The sequence below is a fragment of the Danio aesculapii genome, chromosome 8, assembly GCF_903798145.1.
Source record: "Danio aesculapii chromosome 8, fDanAes4.1, whole genome shotgun sequence".
Classification (NCBI taxonomy): domain Eukaryota; kingdom Metazoa; phylum Chordata; class Actinopteri; order Cypriniformes; family Danionidae; genus Danio; species Danio aesculapii.
This window is the reverse complement of record NC_079442.1, coordinates 42,594,125-42,613,437: the sequence shown is the minus strand read 5'-3', so window position 1 is coordinate 42,613,437 and position 19,313 is coordinate 42,594,125. Positions and strand designations below refer to the sequence as shown.

At 37.0% G+C, this 19,313-nt stretch overlaps 1 protein-coding gene across 1 annotated transcript in view; it reads right to left on the bottom strand.

The window, feature by feature from the left end:
- The window catches only part of LOC130233805 (bile acid receptor-like), a 29,770-nt gene extending 13,902 nt beyond the window's left edge, over positions 1-15,868 (bottom strand). Inside the window, exons 1-3 of the mRNA XM_056464022.1 lie at positions 15,680-15,868; positions 8,048-8,185; positions 308-664 (exon numbers count right to left, since the gene is read on the bottom strand). Of these exons, the coding sequence (XP_056319997.1) occupies positions 308-664; positions 8,048-8,144 (454 nt within the window). The 5' untranslated portion in view covers positions 8,145-8,185; positions 15,680-15,868. The remainder of the gene's footprint in view (positions 1-307; positions 665-8,047; positions 8,186-15,679) is intronic.
- Between the last annotated feature and the right edge of the window lie 3,445 nt (positions 15,869-19,313).

Below are 19,313 nucleotides of genomic sequence, written 5' to 3'. Positions count from 1 at the left end.
TGTGAATGAGTGTGTATGGGTGTTTCCCAGTAATGGGTTGCAGCTGGAAGGGCATCAGCTGTGTAAAACATATGCTGGATGAGTTGTTGATTCATTTCGCTGCGGTGACCCCTGATGAATAAAGGGACTAGGCTGAAGGAAAATGAATGAATGAATGAATGAATATATCCAACATTCAACGTCCTGCTTTATAAAAAGAGAATCCATGCTTGTCAACCTAAATACTATGTTTTACTTCTACTCAGGAAGAGCATCATGCATTCATGTTGTCCTAAAACCCAGCACTAGTGTTTTGTGAGTGTCCAACCTTTGCATCCCTCACAGGTGAGGGCATTGTAGTGATATCCCGAGGCTTTATCTCCACACACCACACACAGCTCATCCTGGCCCTTCACTCGAGCTCCGTGGCCCATTCTGGGTCTTTTCAGCACTGGAAGACCAACAATGCTGGCTCTGGCTGTTGAGCTTTGGACCTCCATATCAGGCTCACAGGTGTATTCAGAGCACTGATGGCTGTAGGGGTATGGCGGGTTGCATGCTGGAACATTTTGCGCCCCGTACATGGAGAACTGCACGTTGACAGGACTAAATGGTTGTTGGCCATAGAGAGGGCTTTGTAGATCCGGTTCCTGGTAAGAGCAGCTCAGAGGATCCACAAGAACATCTGCCGGGAATAGAAGAACATGAATGAAACGAGTGAAAATGTTTCACAAGGCAACACGTTCACATGATTCTTGAATTACCTAATGACTTTATGAGGCCGTTGGGATGCAATAAAAAAAGCCCAAGAGCAAGACCTTTTGAATCTTTTCTGTCTCTGGAAACAGGATGCAGCTGAAGAGGTTACAGTTTTGTTTATGGTTATTATTTGCTTTGTAGCTTATGGGGTTTTTATAACCATACAGAACGGAGCCTTCCTGATGTTTTCTTATTCTGTCTAAGGAGGGAAGGTTACGAAGATGGATTTTAGATTTCGGTTTCCCCTTTGAGGGAACACGTGTCACAACTGGCTGCATTTTTGAAGCACATCTGCAAAAGACTTTTTATTCCCATCTTGATGGACATGCAGGAACTAATAGTGACCAGAGCAAGAGAGATGTTTTGCATGAGAAAATCTTAATATTGACACTTTTTTTGTAAATAGGCTAATTTTAAAACTCCCCTAGGGTTAAACAGTTGAGTTTTACTGTTTTTTTTTTATCCATTCAGTCAATCTGGCAACAGCACATTTATCTTAGCTTAGCACAGATCATTGGATCAGACAAAGGCTATATATGTACTACAGAATACACAAGATGTGTCACTCGTATAGTTTTGAATGGAAAAAAGTGTAACGGTCTATATGGTGAATGAAGCCCCGCCTACTAGCACAGGAACCAATCATCGATCGATCGATATAGACTGACATTATTCCAGGGGAAAGCTCAGACCAGACGTGTGCTTTTACGAAAGTTTAGTGGTCAACAAACATACTGGAATCTCAGTGAATACTTGCTTCACAGACAAAAGAAATATATCCACTTAAAGCTTGAAACCTGTGCTTTTAAATAGCCAGCAACACTTGAAAACAAAAGTTTGTTGGTTTTGTAATCTCCTCAAACGCGCACAAACTTGTAAACAAATCTGCCGAAGTGCCATCTGACGAAGCATTATCTAGAAGATGATAGTGTGTATATCAACCATAAATGAGGTTAATGTCGTGATATCGTTTCTTTTGTGTGCACATGAGCATTAGCTCAGGCAACCTGAAAATATGTTGATTTTATTTGATTCAAACATTTAGAAATGAAACTTATGGGACAGTTGTTTAATTTTATTGGTGGTTCCAATGCCCAAGCATACTGCCTGAGAGGCCTTTCAAAGATGGCCACAGAGTGAAATGACTTGCCTTAAAGTGACTTTGGATCAGATTAGACTATTAGCATCTTACACAAATATTTAAAAAAAAGAGCTTTGATCATTTTGCTATTTAAAGCTTGACCGTTCTGTAGTTACATTGTATACTAAGACCTATAGTGTACTAAGGCACAATAATCAAAGAACTTTGCTGCTGTACCATGCCTTTAGCAGGAACAATGATTATACAGTACCTGAAAATAGTCAATAGTGCTTTCTGTCGGTCTTAGTACACAGTGTAACTACAGAAGCGACCAGCTTTAAATAACTCTTTTGTGAATTTTTTTTAGCAAGATGCTAGTGGTCTAATCCAGAGGTCCTCAAACCTGTTCTTAGAGATCCACCTTCTTAAAGAGTTCAGCCAAAGCCTGTTGAAGGCAAGCCTGAAATAATTAACTTAAAATGCATAACGGCTAATGCTAACACTGCCTTTATAGCAGAATGCAGGGAAGGATACTAAAAGCTGATATGCGATTGGCTAAGATGTGCTTCACATGACTAAGTTAGTGCTACGGGTCAAATGGTGGGTAATACAGACATTGTCATCTTCCCCATAGTAAGAAAATCTCTAGCTCAACTGCAACCCTGATTTAATACAACTGAACCTACAACACCAAATCAGAAAATGTTGGGTCTGTATGGAAAACGCAAATAAAAATGTAGTGATTTCTAAATTTACTTTGACTTGTATGTTATTGCAGACATTACAACAAACATTATTTAATGTGTTCCTCATGATTTATAAATATATACATACTTTTTTTTCAAGATAAACATGTATTCCAATTTTGGTTCTTGGAGCACATTTAAAAAAAAAAGTTGGAACAGTAAAGCATGTAGCACTTTGTAATGTTACCATTCCTTTTTACAGCACTTGGAACTGAAGACACCAAGTGAAGAAGTGTTTCAGGTGTAATTTTGTTCCATTCTTCCTGCAAACAAATCTTAAGGTGGACAACAGTACAGGGTCTTTGTTGTCGCATTTGGAGACGGGTTGGGATTGCAGGCAGGCCAGTCAAATATCTGTATCCTCTTCCTCTGCATCCAAGACCTTGTGTAGAATGTGGTTTTGCATTGTCTTGTTGAAGTATGCATGGGTGTCCCTGGAAAAGATGACTTCTTAAAGGCAGCATACTGTGCTCTAAAATCTCTGTATACTTTTTAGCATTAATGGTGCCATCACAGAAATGCAAGCTAGCTTTGCCAAGGCTAACTTGACCATGACAGACCCTGGCTTTTGGACTTGCTGCTGGCAACAGTCTGGATCCTTTCCTTCTTTGGTCCAGAGCACACGGCGTCCATTTATCCCAAAACAATACCTGAAATACTGATTCATCTGACCACAGTACACGTTTCCACTGTGTGATGGTCCATCCCAGATGCCTCCAAGTCCACATAAGTTGACAGTGCCTCTGGACACTGGTACTTTTGGCACAGAACAGTTTTAATGGCATTTGTGGATGTAACTACGTATTGTGGTACTTGACAAAGGTTTGCCAAAGTATTCCTGAGCCCATATGGTGATAAGGCTTATAGATGAATAAGGATTCTAGATGCAGTGCCGCCTGAGGGATCTGAGATCACAGTTGTTTAGCTCAGGCTTGCCTTCTTGTCCTTTGCGCATTGAAATTGCTCCAGATTCCTTGAATCTTTTAATGATGTTATGCACTGTTGAGGGTGAAATATCCAAATGTCTTCCTATCTTTCTTTGGGGAACATTGTTTTTAAACATTACAATAATTTTTTTCACAAACTTGTTGGCAAACAGGTGATCCTCGGCCCAGCTTTGCTCCTAAAGGACTAGACCTGTCTTGGATGCTGCTTTTGTACCAAATCATAAATACTATACCCTGTTGACATCACCTGTTTCAAAAATCATGAGGAAGACATTCAATAATGTTTGTTGTATTGTCTGCAATGAAATACAAGTCAAAGTACATTTAAAAATCACTACTTTCTTTTTTAATTTGTGTTTTTCCATACTGTCACAACCTTTCCTGGTTTGGGGTTGTATTAATTAATACCTGAGCAGCACTTGATACCCACAGACAAGTATTTGATCAGGGTTGCAACTGAAATCTGCAGGAAGGTAGATCTCCATGAACCGGATTGGTGACCCCTGGTCTAATACAGTTCATTCCTTTATCTAAGCTTAAAAGTGCTCCTGCCAGACACAGAGATCGGCTGAATTGATTGAAAAGTGGTAAAACTAAACTGGGGAGTGTTCCTTTAAATAAAATTGATTCATCAAGCCAATTCCAACAAATCCATCTCTGTTTTTATATGTCATCCATAAATATCCTTCTGCAATGTGGTGGTCTCTTTACTGGCTTTCAATCCTGTCTTTTCGCAGATGTTTTATGTCCTGTTACAGCTAGAGCATAACTTTCCGGTGCTAGCATCTATTTGTAAACCACTGGACTTTTTCATAAACATTCATGCTGGTGAGAAGCTGAGCTACATTACTGTCATTGACTGACCTTGCAGACACCACAGTGAATTAAACGACAAAACCAAACTGACAAAGCATTATTCAAACAGTAATTGTGTCTTAAGGTGACGGCTTTGATATAATATTTGGACATTCAGATGTAATGATCTGGTGAATGACATAGACAAAACACTGAAAAATACGTAATCTGTTTTATGATCATAACATGCCGTCAGAGCAAACGCTTATTCAAGTGGCTTCTTTTCAATAATTGTCAAAAGTGCTGTGCCTCCGTTATAATTTAATAGTTTTAAGAGTATGGCTAAAAACCTGTCCTGAGTCATCAGAGAATTTATTTATTTGTTTGGTTCACGTAATATATAATTTTATAAAATATAATTTTATTTAGTTTTTATTCTAGTGTCCAGGTCACCTAAAACAGGGTGTCCACAGAGTCTTAAAAAGTATTAAAAGTTGGTCAATCGATTATTCGAAAATTAAGGCAATAAAAAGGTTCTAAAAAGGCTTAATCATGTTTTTACAAGGTGTTCATTCTTGTTCAAGTGTTGTCCAAAGTATTGGACTCCAAAAACGCATAAATATATTTATTCTCCTCCTAATAATAACAGTGGTGTGCTCGATCCACACGATTATTTTGGGGTTCTCCGTCCGGGTGATGTCACGTAATTTGCGACAAACGCGGGAAGGTGATGTGACGCTTTCCACATGAAGCAAAACCATAGAGCGAAACAGACAGCAAAATGGGAAAGAGTAAGTTTGCAAACTCCTGGTTGAAGAAAGACGAGTTTAAACAGTGGCTGAAGCCTGTCGCTGAAAACAAACGCATAATTTATTCTTTCAAGCTTTGTTTCTTCCGAGCATATCTGAGTTCTGTTGTGTGGTTGTTCTCCATTGATTTATTTAACTACAACTGTTTATTAACCACTGTTTATTAAGTTAAAGGTTTGATACTGATTAGAACTTGAAGTTGCGATGAGGTCTTAAAATATTCTGAGAATGTCTTAAAAGTCTTCAAATGACCTTTAGGATTCCTGCATATGCCCTGTAAAATGTTTTTATTAGCAGTTAAAGTGGCATAAAGATTTATTATTGCGAGGTCCTAAAAACTCTTCAAATTTCAGAAATGAAATTTTAGACCTTACAAAGTCCCTTAAGGCGATACGGTGGCTCAGTGGTTAGAACTGTCGCCTTACAGCAAGAAGGTCTCTGGTTTGAGTCCCGGCTGGGTCAGTTTGCATTTGCATGTTCTCTCTGGGGGAAAGCGGAGCACCCGAAGGAAACCCATGTGAACACACAGTCCAAAGACATGCGGTACAGGTGAATTGAATAAAAATATTCAATTCAGGCGACCCCTGATGAATAAAGAGACTAAGCTGAAGGAAAATGAAGTCACTTAAATTCACTGAAATATGGTGTTGTTGGTCTTAAGTCATTTTAAACTGGTATCATTTTTTTTGTAAAATTACACAATCGGTACAACCAATAATCTAACTAAAAAAATATAAATATATAAAAAATATATATATTTATACATTTAATAAAAGATACGTTTATTAAGTTTATTTACCAGTTTGATTTAATTATCTACCTAACAATAACATTTGTTCATAAGTTCTCCATGTATTTATGGTTACCTGATGAGGATGCACACTTGGACACACTGTTTATTATTTACAGGGTGTCCATAAGTATTAAAAAAAGTATTAAAAGTTGCTAAATCAATGTAGAGAAATTTAAGGCCTGAAACGTCTTAAATGCTATTTTGCAAGGTATTAAATTTTATATCATTTTTGATTGTGCAATGTATGCAAAAGTTTGCCTGAAATAAATCTGTGAATATCAGGATGCTGTGTAGTTTATGAAATCCTACTAGATTTGACATCATACGGCTCTGTTTACTGCAGAAACCAAAGCAACACCATTATTTCTGCAGTCCTATAGGTGCTAACTTAGCTAGATTTAATCGATTTTTATTCAGGATATGAATAATGTTTTAGTTTTGGATTAGTTTCTTACATTATTTTTAGTAAATATACTGCAAGTTAAAATCTCGCCTGTGCTTCCGGTTGAAAGTGGTCATAAGGTTTATGACCTTAAAATGTATGGAAAGAGTTATAAAAACTATTAAATTTCACTCTCTGATTGCTGTTTATACTCTCATTATACTTTGTTATCATTATTAAAACTTTTTTTATTAAAGAGAAGTAATGCTGAAAAAATATATATGTATATAGTTTGCTTGTTTTTACACGTTATTTAAAATATGTGGCTAAGAAATAGCTAAATTAGAATTATATATATATACACACATTTGAAGTCAGAATTAATAAATTATTAGCCCCCGTGAATTATTAGCCCCCCTGTAAATTTTTTTCCCCAATTTCTGTTCAACGGAGAGATTTTTTTTCAACACATTTCTAAGCATAATAGTTTTAATAACTCATTTCTAATAACTGATTTATTTTATCTTTGCCATGATGACAGTAAATAATATTTGACCAGATATTTTTCGAGACATTTCTATACAGCTTAAAGTGACATTTAAAGGCTTAACTAAGTTAATCAGGTTAACTAGGCAGGTTAAGGTAATTAGGCAAGTTATTGTATAACGATGGTTTGTTCTGTAGATTATTGAAAAAAAATTTGCTTAAAGGGGCTAATAATTTTGACCTTAAAATGTTTTTTAAAAAATTAAAAAACTGCTTTTATTCTAGCCGAAATAAAACAAATAAGACTTTCTCCAGAAGAAAAAATAATATTAGATATACTGTGAAAATTTCCTTGCTCTGTTAAACATCATTTGGGAAATATTTAAAAAAACAAAACAAAAAAAACAAAGGGGGTCAAATAATTCTTCAACTGTATATATATATTTTTTTTTCCACCGGCCATTAGGAAAAATAGTTTTGCCCTGTACATTATTCTTAATTTTTCTTTGCACTTTTAACTGATTTGTTTCAGTTTTAATAATTTCAGTCTTTCAACTAAAGCTAGTCACCAATTATATATTTCACTTTCTTTTTTTTTAAATGGTTCCCAGTGACTTTTTTAAAGAATAAACGCAGTTATTCTGGGTCTGAGTGACACAAGGCTGGGTAAATGACAAAATGTTAATTTCTGAGTAAACTATCCCAACTATTCCAGTCTTGTAATTTGTTACAGCATCAAAACATTACAAGAGCAGATGTACAGTTGAAGTCAGAATTATTAGCCCCTTGTATTTTTTTTTCGGATGAACAGAGAACATTTTTCAACACATTTCTAAACATAATACCTTTAATAACTCATTTCTAATAACTGATTTCTGATATCTTTGCAATGATGACAGTTTATAATATTTTGCCAGATTTTTTTTTATCAAGATACTAATATTCAGCTTAAAGTGACATTTAAAGGCTTAACTAGGTTAACATAGGCAAGTTATTGTAGAACGATGGTTTGTTCTGTAGGCAACTGAAAATAAATATTGCTTATGAAGTCTAAGAATTTTGACATTAAAATGGTTTAAAATAATTGAAAACTGTTTTTATTCAAGCCGAAATAAAACAAATAAAACATTCTCCAGAAGAAATAATATTATAGGAAATACTGTGAAAAATGCCTTGTTCTGTTAAACATCATTGGGGGAATATTTGAAAAAGAAACAAATCAGAGGGCTAATCATTTTGACTTCAACTGTATGTAAAAATGTAATCTTACCATAGTACTGCGAATGGTCTGTGATGTCAAAGGCATCTGAGGTGGTGAGGTAGCCGCTGACAGACATGCTCATCTCAGGATCTGTCCCTTCTCTCATCTGATCACTGGATTCTTACTCTTCACAGAGATGGCCCGGATCTAAAAGAGCACACACAAACTTTCACTCTCCATACTTAAGGGTCAAGATCCACTGCTTGCAAACATTTCTTCAACCCTAGAGAAAGCTATTTTAGTCATGACTGTCACGAAAAGGTTATCCCAGAACACTGGAGGCTGTGGAGGTCTGTGTCTGTGCTCCTCTGGGGCTCTGAGAGGATCTGAAGAGCATGGACTGTGAGAATAAGAGCATAGATGAGGCCCGTGTGTCCAAACAGCTGCTCTGGCACACGTTTCACAGAGAAGGCCTCACAAAGAGAAGTCTGTCCCGGTCATTCTCTACAGGTTTAGCCTCTAGTTGACTCTCAGCATTCAGCAGCAGCTGTGTGAACGTACCTGAGCTCACATCCTGGTCCAGGAGCACAAAAGCAGACCTGCAAAACACTTTGAATCTACTGTACTGGATCCAAAACTTAGACCGTTTTGGCTTTTTTTGATTTTGGCAAAAGTCTCGTTTAGAAACCAGTGCAATTAAGTGTCAAGTTAATTGTTTTCACTGTGAAAAATACACTCACCGGCCACTTTATTAGGTACACCTTATTAGTACCAGGTTGGACCCCCTATTTGCCTTCAGAACTGCCTTAATCCTTCATGTCATAGATTCTACAAGGTACTGGAAATATTTCTCAGAGATTTTGGTCCATATTGACATGATAGCATCATGTAGTTGCTGCAGATTTGTTGGCTGCACATCCATGATGCGAATTCTTACGTTCCACCACATCCCAAAGGTGCTCTATTGGATTGAGCTCTGGTGACTGTGGCGGCCATTTAAGCACAGTGAACTCATTGTCATGTTCAAGAAATCAGTCTGAGATGATTTGCGCTTTATAACATGGCACATTATCCTGCTTAAAGTAGCCATCAGAAGATTGGTACACTGTGCTCATAAAGGGATGGACATGGTCAGCAACATTACTTGCTGCATTGACACAATGCTCAATTGGTACTAATGGGCCCAAAGTGTGCCAAGAAAATATCCCCCACACCATTACACCACCAGCCTGAGTTGTTGACAGAAGACAGGATGAATCCATGCTTTCATGGTGTTGATGCCAAATTTTGACCCTACCATCTGAATGTCGCAGCAGAAATCGAGACTCATCAGAGCAGGCAACGGTCTTCTAATCTTCTGTTGTCCAATTTTGGTGAGCCTGTGCGAATTGTAGCCTCAGTTTTTATATGTACAGACATGTGTGCGAAGATGCCACAACATCCATATCAGAGACGTCAACAAGTCCACCATCTTGGAAAGGTCAACATTTGGCCATAATGTCTTCGGTGGTTGAACTATAATCATACAAAGCTCTAATAACAAAATCTAAATGAAAAACTTTTGCATCAGATGCGCATTTACTAAGGGCAATGCGAAACTTGCATGTTGCGCTGCTTACTCGAATAGTAATATGTTGTAGTAACCGCACACTCTGACATGCCAAGGAAGAAAAGACATAGGCAAAGCCGTTTTTACAGTGTTTTGGGTGCACAAAAGTGTTTTTAGAGCTTCATATGATTACATTTGAACAACTGAAAACACACTTAAGGTTTTAACAATGTTTTTGTTTTGTTTTTTTCCTGGATTTTGTACATCTCTGGAGCGTTGCTGTTTATGGAGGGTCAGAGAGCTCTTGGATTTCATCTAAAATATCTTCATTTGTGTTACGAAAATGAATTGAATCTCTGGATGGATCTCAAGGGATTAGAACAACACATGGGTGAGTAATTACTAAGAGAATTGACATTTTTGGGTTAACTAACTCTTTAATGCTTTGAGCGCTCATCAGCTGAGTTGCATGGCTCATGAGTTCTCAGAAACCTCCAGTGCTCAATACGTCAAAACATTGATGCCAAAAAACAAATCTGTATCATTGATCAATTCCACTGACTTCCAAATCTGCATCTCTGAAGGATGGTTCCTCCAGTTCTCATTAACTTTATCTTACAGTAACTCTCTGTGTGGCAGTATGGGTTGCTCTGTTTCCCAGAGGACTGACAAAGGGACATGCAGCTCATCTCTGGAGCTGAAGGGAGTGTTTATACATGCTGTGTTTGCCACGGCTCTGTTTGTCATGCAGTTAATCTTTGACATTGAAAAGATTGAGGACTGCAGGAATCTAACCTTCCCACCCGATATACTTTAGACCCCATGGAGGGGGTGGCCTTTCCTGAAAACTCAAATTAAGACATGGCCGCTCCACGTGCCCTCTCGTGTCCCGCTCGTTGTGTTGACAGAGAACATCCTCCATGGCGTTATTGTGGTAGCATCTGAAAGACGCTGACCTCAGTTTGGCTGTGTCGAAATATAGATATCATTAGTGCCTCTGAGACCCAAGGGAGGGGAATTTTTGCTATCGCTCCCATGCCATCCATCACAATATCTGTGGGTTCTTTCCTTTAAAGAAAAAACTTTGCACGATTAACAAAACAACCTTCTTTGAACTTCTGGGACGGTTTGGTTCCAGATGGGGTTAGAGAGAGCAATGCTCCAATGTGTTTAAACACTCATTCATTTTTCACAAGAACATAAATAGCCACAATGTAAATAAACATGGCTTTAGTGTATGATAACCATTGCTCACTTTAACAAAATAAAAATAAAGGTGTTTTCACAGCTATGCTATAGAAGAACCATTTTTAGTTTTACAAAGGGCCTTTCTGAGAACCATTTATTCTTAGTGTGAAAAACAGTTTATCCAGCTTTTTCACAATAAAAAACTTTTTCTGAGATGAAGGTTTCGTCGAGCTATGATTAAAAGGATAGTTCACCCAAAAGTGAACATTTCCACAACCTTTCTTCACTCTTAAAGTGGTTACTTTCGTCTATTGAACACAAAATAAGATATTCTGAAGTATGTTGGGAAAAACAGCCACTGACATCCATAGTAGGAACAAAATTTACTTATTACAGTTTCTTCAGTATGTCTTCTTTTGTGTTTAGCGGAAGAAAGAAACTCAAACAGGGTTTAGAACAAGTAGAGGATGAGTTAATGATGGCAGAATTATCATTTTTGGGTGAACTGTCGCTTTAAATAATAACTGATCATGGGCCTTCAGGTTATTAAGAGAATAATGCACATCATGCTCAGAAATGTCTAACTTTAGACAAAAAAATAACTGTCTAACTTTTCAATTATGATATTATATATTATAATATTATTAATATTTTATGTAATTGTATGATTTATTTGTTTTTATACTTTATACATTTTATAATTATGTAATTACATGTATCTGGTGTGGCTTTTACATCTGGTTGTTTACTTAAGAATATCAATTACTTAATTCAGGCAGAAGTTTAGAAACTGTTATTAAAAACAAACCGTTTAAATTATACATTTAAAATGTCGGGTTTCAACATCATGAGAAATAAATCACATTAATCACCACAATCATGAGTCTAGGAGCCATATCATGCAAGGTGCAAGACGTGTTTTGGCACGTTTTGTTGCTATTTTCAGACCAGCGCAACTTTCATTTTCACGCTTTTGCACCAGATTTGCTATTTAAACAACGTGTTTGCGCCACTTTGTGGACTCATGGGTGTGCCGACCTATAAAGTAGGTGTGTTAAGGCGCATTGTTGACGCGTTGCTATTTGAGAAACTGAAATAGACCGCGCCATTGACCAACTAAAAGCTGGTCTGAAGTCCAACCCAAAGCTTGTTAGTTATGTGCCTATGCAGGTCCAAACGCTTACACATTGCTTAATATACACAGGATGTACAGCAACACACAAATATATTTACATATGAAAAGGATTAAAGGATTAAAATTTAAAAAAAAATTATTATTTTCTACATTAATATAAAAACCACTGCCTCCATGCCTTCATCACCTCGCGGAAGAAGAGGAGTTTAGGCGATTCATGACAATTTGAATTTGTATAATGTTATTATTATTATTAGCAGTATTGTATATTTTATGCATATTTATATTTGATTGAATAAAAACAAGTTTAGATTGTTCGCCTGTGGGGTTTTGGAGATATATGCATCACCATATGGGCATAAGAATAGGACGTGTGCTTCGACAGAACATTTCTTATTATTGTTCATTTATTTGTTTGCTAGAAATGAGAACTGAATTTAGAAATAGTTTTTAAACAAATCTTTCCACTTAAAAAATGAAATTATATATATAGGCTGATGGATGTCTTCAGTGGAGTGTGTACAACACGGTTTCCTTATCCACGAAAGTAAAGGAGTAAAGTAAAAGAGAATGTAAAGAGACCAAATGGAGAAGTTTCTTCTTTATTCTAGTGCTGCAGATGCTCTGTTTAGCTGTTTTCTTGCTAGGGAAGCGTTCAGCTTTTTCACTTACAAAGTCCGCCATGTAAATAGCAAATGTACCATGGTGTGACGAAACTGACTCAAAGGAACGTGAGATGAGACTCTGATTGATTAATGCACGTTATGCTCAAAACACACCCATAACTCATTAAGAGAATAAACACAACCCTGTTAAACCATGCGGCGTGGCGACGAGCATATTTTTTCGTCCTTAAAACGTTGATAGTTTAATTTTTTTAATTGTCCTTTTTTAGCCCAATTGTCTTTAATTAAGGCACACTCAAAAACCATATGAGCATCACCTTAAATCACACGTAAATCACAAGAACATGTAAAAGACATGAGAAAGGTGAGGTTTTTGTTATTAAGTGATTGCATTTTTGCTCACATAAAAATATACTGTAAATGACAATGAGCTTTTCGGTTTTATGTTCAAGTGTTTTAGATGAACATTTTGCTTGGACAAGCTAATGGAAGTACAGTTTGCATTAGAAGATCACTACCATCATGTTAAAAATAAAGACAGCAGTACACTATAAAAAATGCTGGGATCCACAAAATCGATTTGTGTTGAGACAACATGAAGGAATTAAGTTAGCTTGTTAGTTTTTACAATTATAAGTGGATTAAACATGAAACAATTAAGTTGTCCCGAAAAAAAATCTTAAGAATTGTGGTTTCAGCTCATTTTAAATACGTAATTTAATAAACAAAGAAACATCATTTGAGTATATATCCACTATTTCCTCATTTATCCATCTGTTATCTTATTGATGTTAGCTGGTTGCTCATCGCCAGGCTTTGTTTACAGATTTAAGCATGAATCACTGACAGACAGTGCTAGACTAAAGTCCAGAGGTGCTGCTAGTGTTTTGAATGTAGGTGATTATCAAGAGCAGTTCATCGGGACAGACTGACGTAAGGCTGATAATGGAAATGTAAGGTATTCGAGGTGTAGATAACGCAATTGAAGCAGTCCGCTCTATTAAAAACAAAGTGTGCATTGATCAAATGGCAACTTGTCATTGATTTCTGCCTGTGCTGTTGACTGGAGTAGCAGCTCGCAGACAGAATAAACATGGAAGTGAATGTCTAAATGGCCGCTCAACAAATGCCAACATTTCAAACATTCTTAAGTTGTCTGTTGGATTTGGGATGTTGGGAAACAGAACTGTCACGATCACACTGACCCAACAAAGCCAAGAGCTGCAGATAATGAGGTCTGCTATGTGAGACTATTAACAAGCAGAACATTTGTTTAGCTAAAGAAAGCTCTTAACTATATGAACTCAAGCATCTTCAAAACTTACAGTGATGTTTTATTCAGTGTTGTTTAAGCATAATTCAAAATATATTATGGTTTAAACATTTAGAGCCGATAAGTTTTTGAATTAATAGTTTTAATAATTAAGCAAGGATTTATTAAATTAAAACTGATGTTTCAAAAGATTTTAATTCCAAATAAACATTAGATCAATTTGTTTAGTTTCTATCATTCAGAGAATTATGAATCGGTTTCCTCAAAAATATTTGATAATGAAAGATATTTCTCTACAACCAATTCAACATATTAAAATAATTTCTTTGTGTGACACTGAACACAGGAGGAATAATGCTAAAAATTGACTTTAATCTAATTTACTTTAAGAATATGTATTAACAAGCAGAACATTTGTTTAGCTAAAGGACTATATGAGCCATAAACTATATGAACTCAAGCATCTTCAAAACTTACAGTGATGTTTTATTCAGTGTTGCCTTATGTATAATGCAAACTATACTGTGGTTTAAAAGTAGAATTTTAATTAATAGTTTTAATTAGAGTAAAAGTGATTGTAAAGAATGCTACAAATGATTTCCATTTCAAATAAAATGTATTGATATTTATTTAGTTTCTATCGTCCAGAGAATCTTGAATCAGTTTCCACAAAAATGTTTGATAATAATGAAAAATATTCCTGTATAACCATTTAAACATATTAAAATGATTTCTGAAGAACTGTGTGACAATGAACACTGGAGGAATAATGCTAAAATTCAGCTTTGCATCAGAGGAATGCATCGTGTTGTTTTTAACAATATAGTAATAAGTAATATTAACAATAGCTTACTGTATCTATAGTAGTTTTGAATTAATGCTCGGCGAGCATAAGATTTCAGGTACAGATACAAGATGGATGGATAGAACAATAGATAGATAGATAGATAGAACAATAGATAGATAGATAGATAGATAGATAGATAGATAGATAGATAGATAGATAGATAGATAGATAGATAGATAGATAGATAGATAGATAGATAGATAGATAGATAGATAGATAGATAGATAGATAGATAGATAGATAGATAGATAGATAGATCTCCTCTAAATATAACAATTTTATATTTGATCATATTATCAAGATAAGGAACCAGGTTCAAGAAGTGCATTCTGGGATGTTTTTTTAAACAAAATATGCTTCTGTATAAAAAGACAGCTGCACTTACTGACTTTCTTACACAATTCGATTTTATTAATGATTGAAAAAAACAAATTATTCTAATTTTTGAAAACAAATTCACATACACTGAGCATTTTATGAGTCACTTAACTTTCTAATTCCTGAAATACACATGCAAAAATTAATCCACGTACACTACCGGTCAAAAGTTAAGGGTCAGTTTGTTTTCATGTTTATTTTTCTTTTTTAAGAAAATGATTATGTTCATCAAGGCGGCATATATTAAACATAAAAAAGAGGAATTTTATAAATTAAATTTGAAATGACTGTTTTCCTATTGTATGTTGTTTCAAATGATTACTCTAGTCAATATTGCTTTCATTACAATTACCATTAATAATAATAATAATTATTATTAATATTAGAGTGTTTCTGAAGGATCAAGTGACTCTGGAGACTGAAGTAATGAAGCTGAAAATTCACCTTTAAATTCACTGGAATAAATAATTAAATAAATGATAAGCTACTTTTAAACAGTTCTTTTATAGTGCAATAACACTTCACAATTTTACAATCTGTACTGTGGTTTTGATCAAATAAATGCAGTCTTGGTGAGCAGGAGAAGCTTATTTAAAACATTAAAAATCCTACTGACCCCAAACTTTTGACCGGTAGTGTACATTGAGCATTTGACGAATCATTCAGTGCTGTCAGTGAGCAGAGAAAGCAGATTCATGTACTCACCATGCAGCGCTGATGTTGCGTGTGCTGGATCTCTCTTGCGTTTGTGATGTTGACAGCAGTTCAGCCTGGACATCCAGCACTTGCCAAACACACATGCGTAAAACAAACAGCGCGTCCCTCCAACGCAAACCATTAATTCAAACACATACCGATATCTGTGCAACTTTAAACACAGGAAAGTCGATAATACACACACAAAAACGAAACGTTGAACATTATCCTGCCACCCATAATGAGAAAACTCAACTGCCCTGTTGCCGTAAACGTTAAACTCAATCAACAAAGATCCCATAAAGGGAGTGAGGAGCAGTTTAAGCGAAATAATGACTGATCATGCGCGATGTGAATGAGTGGCCTCATTAGAAGATTCCCAGCAGCCCCTGTGTTTATAAACAGCCCTAGTCATCTAACTGATGGATGAACATTCGCTATCTCTCTCTGCTCTTCCTGCCGCTCCTCCGGCCAGCGTTTCACAACCGTCCGACACACTCCCACTGGTCACTACACAATTCAGCTGGACGCACGCAAACCCAGACCCCTTTATCTGAGTCCCAGACCCCCAGCCGCTCTCGTGCTCCATGGGTGGCCTTCAGAGGGGACAATCTGCGGCCTGGTGCTCTTAACTCACAGGATGCTAATGACAGCCACTGTTGTAATGAGGAAAAACAACATTGACGTGTTTTTCCATGGGCTGCTGATATGAACCGTGTGGGTAGAACAAGGAGCCAAGGTTATTTCTGAAATTATAAATGTGTTGGATTATGGTGAGCTGGACTATATAGGCAGTATTTTAAGGGAGTGTTGGCACGAAGATTGTTCTGAAGGATTAACACTACAATTACACAGCTTCCTTTTGGCCAAATTCTGCATTCAACAGTGCATGCTTGTCTTGTTTCTTGTCCAAATATCTATAAGTTCTTGAATCAAAGAAGCATTTTCTAGACGAGCAAAAAAAAATAAATAAATACTCACCAGCCATTTTATTAGGTACACCTGTCTAACTGCTTGTTAACCCAAATTTCTTATCAGTTAATCACATCTCAGCAACTCAATGCATTTAGGCATGTAGACATGGTCAAGACGATCTGCTGCAGTTCAAACTGAGCATCAGAATGGAGAAGAAAGGTGATTTAAGTGACTTTAAACAAGGCATGGTTGTTGGTGCCAGACAGGCTGGTCTGAGTATTTCAGAAACTGCTGGTCTACTCAGATTTTCACGCACAACCATCTCTAGGATTTACAGAGAATGGTAAAATATATCCAGTGAGCGGCAGTTCTGTGGGCGCAAATGCCTTGTTAATGCTAGAGGTCAGAGGAGAATGGCCAGACTGGTTCCAGATGATAGAAAGGCAACAGTAACTCAAATAACCACTCGTTACAACCGAGGTATACAAAAGAGCATCTCTGAACGCACAACATGTCCAACCTTGAGGCGGATGGGCTACAGCAGCAGAAGACCACACTGGGTGCCACTCCTGTCAGCTAAGAACAGGAAACTGAGGCTACAATTCACACAGGCTTATAAAAATTAGACAATAGAAGATTGGAAAAACGTTGCCTGATCTGATGAGTGTGGATTTGGCCTGGTAGTGGTGTAATGGTGTGGGGGATATTTTCTTGCCCCACTTTGGGCCCATTAGTACCAATCAAACACCCATTAGTACCAATTAAGCATACAAAGCCTACCTGAGTATTGTTGCTGATCATGTCCATCCTTTTATGAGCACAGTGTACCCATCTTCTGATAGCTACTTCCAGCAGGATAACCGCCATGTCATAAAGCACGAATAATCTCAGACTGGTTTCTTGAACATGACAATGAGTTCACTGTACTCAAATGGCCTCCACAGCACTGGAAAACCACCCATACACTCTCGCATTCACACAGTCTTTGGACTGTGGGGGAAACCCGAGCACTCGGAGGAAACCCATACGAACATGGGGAGAACATGCAAACTCCACACAGAAACGCCAAATGGCCCGCTCAAACCAGTGACCGTTATACTGTAAGGCGACAGTGCTTACCATCGTGCCATGTCATAAAGCACAAATAATCTCAGACTGGTTTCTTGAACATGACAATGAGTTCACTGTACTCAAATGGCCTCCACAGTCACCAGAGCTCAATCCAATAGAGCACCTATGGGATTTGGGTAGAACGGTAGATTTGCATCATGGATGTGCAGCCGACAAATCTGCAGCAACAGCGAGATGCTATCATGTCAATATGGACCAAAATCTCTGAGGAAATATGTCCAGTACCTTGTTGAATCTGTGCCATGAAGGATTAAGGCAGTTCTGAAGGCGAAAGGGGGTCCAACCTGGTACTAGTTAGGTGTACCTAATAAAGTGGCCAGTGAGTGTATGGTCTTGTTTTAAGAAATAATATGCCAGAAATAAGTTTTGTTTTGTTTTTTACATTTTTTCCTTTGACATGTTTATTTTGCCAACTTATTTTTGGCATATTACTTAAGACATGTTTTTCTTGTCTAGAAAATGCTTCTTGATTCAAGATTTTATAGAAAATTGGACTAGAAACAGGACAAAGAAATCTAAGTTAGAAAATAAAATTTTCACAATTTTCACAAAATAAGTTTTGATATCACAGTACTGAAGGCCAGTTCATACCATGCTCATTTCCTTATTTATTTTCCTTCAGCTTAGTCCCTTATTTATTATCGCCACAGCAGAATGAACTGCCAGATATTCCGGCATGTCTTAAGCAGTAGATGCCCTTCCAGCTGCAATCCAGCACTGGGAAACACCCATTACTGTACACTCTGGCATTCGCACACACACACTCGTAGACTACGGCCAATTTTGTCCACCATTTCACCTGTACTGCATGTCTTTAGACTGTGGGGGAAACCGAGCACCCCGAGGGAACCCACGAACACAGGGAGAGCATGCAAACTCCACACAGAAACGTCAAATGGCCCGCTCGAACCGGTGACCTTCTATCTGTGAGGCGACAGTGCTAACCACCGTGCCACCACACAAAGTTCAGACCACAGCTAATGAAGATGTATGGAAACGCTATCACTGGGATCACTTTCACAACACTTTCTTTTCAGCTACTTAACGATAAAAACACTTACAGCCAGTCAGAATCCATTGAAATATAAAGCACGCGTGCAATTTAAAGCTACAGACAGCATTGTCCACTACACTGGATGCAATCACTTAATTGATTTGATTAGATCAATAAATAAAATAAAGATAGAGAGTCCCTGGTCAGATGTGCTAGTAGTACATCTGCTGGTTATAATGGGGTAATGCAGATTAAAAAGCATTAGTTAAAAATAAACAGATTTTTATTGCTTGTCAGTGTGGACGCAAAAAAATTATCTTTATATGTATCCTGCTGTGAACAGGCCAGAAAAGAGTGAAAACGACATTGATGACCTACTACTTCTGCGCATTTGACAGACACTTTACTGTCCCATGAGGCCAGAGTAGAGGATTTCTGAATGGCAGTAAATTGACATGACTGATGATAATAACATGGTGACTATAGAATATCAATGTAACATATTTATATGTGATTACAAAGTACTTCATCAAAGTACCCTGTGCACACCAATGTGAGACAAGAATACACATGTTGCTAATGTTTGCTGTTTGTATATACAAA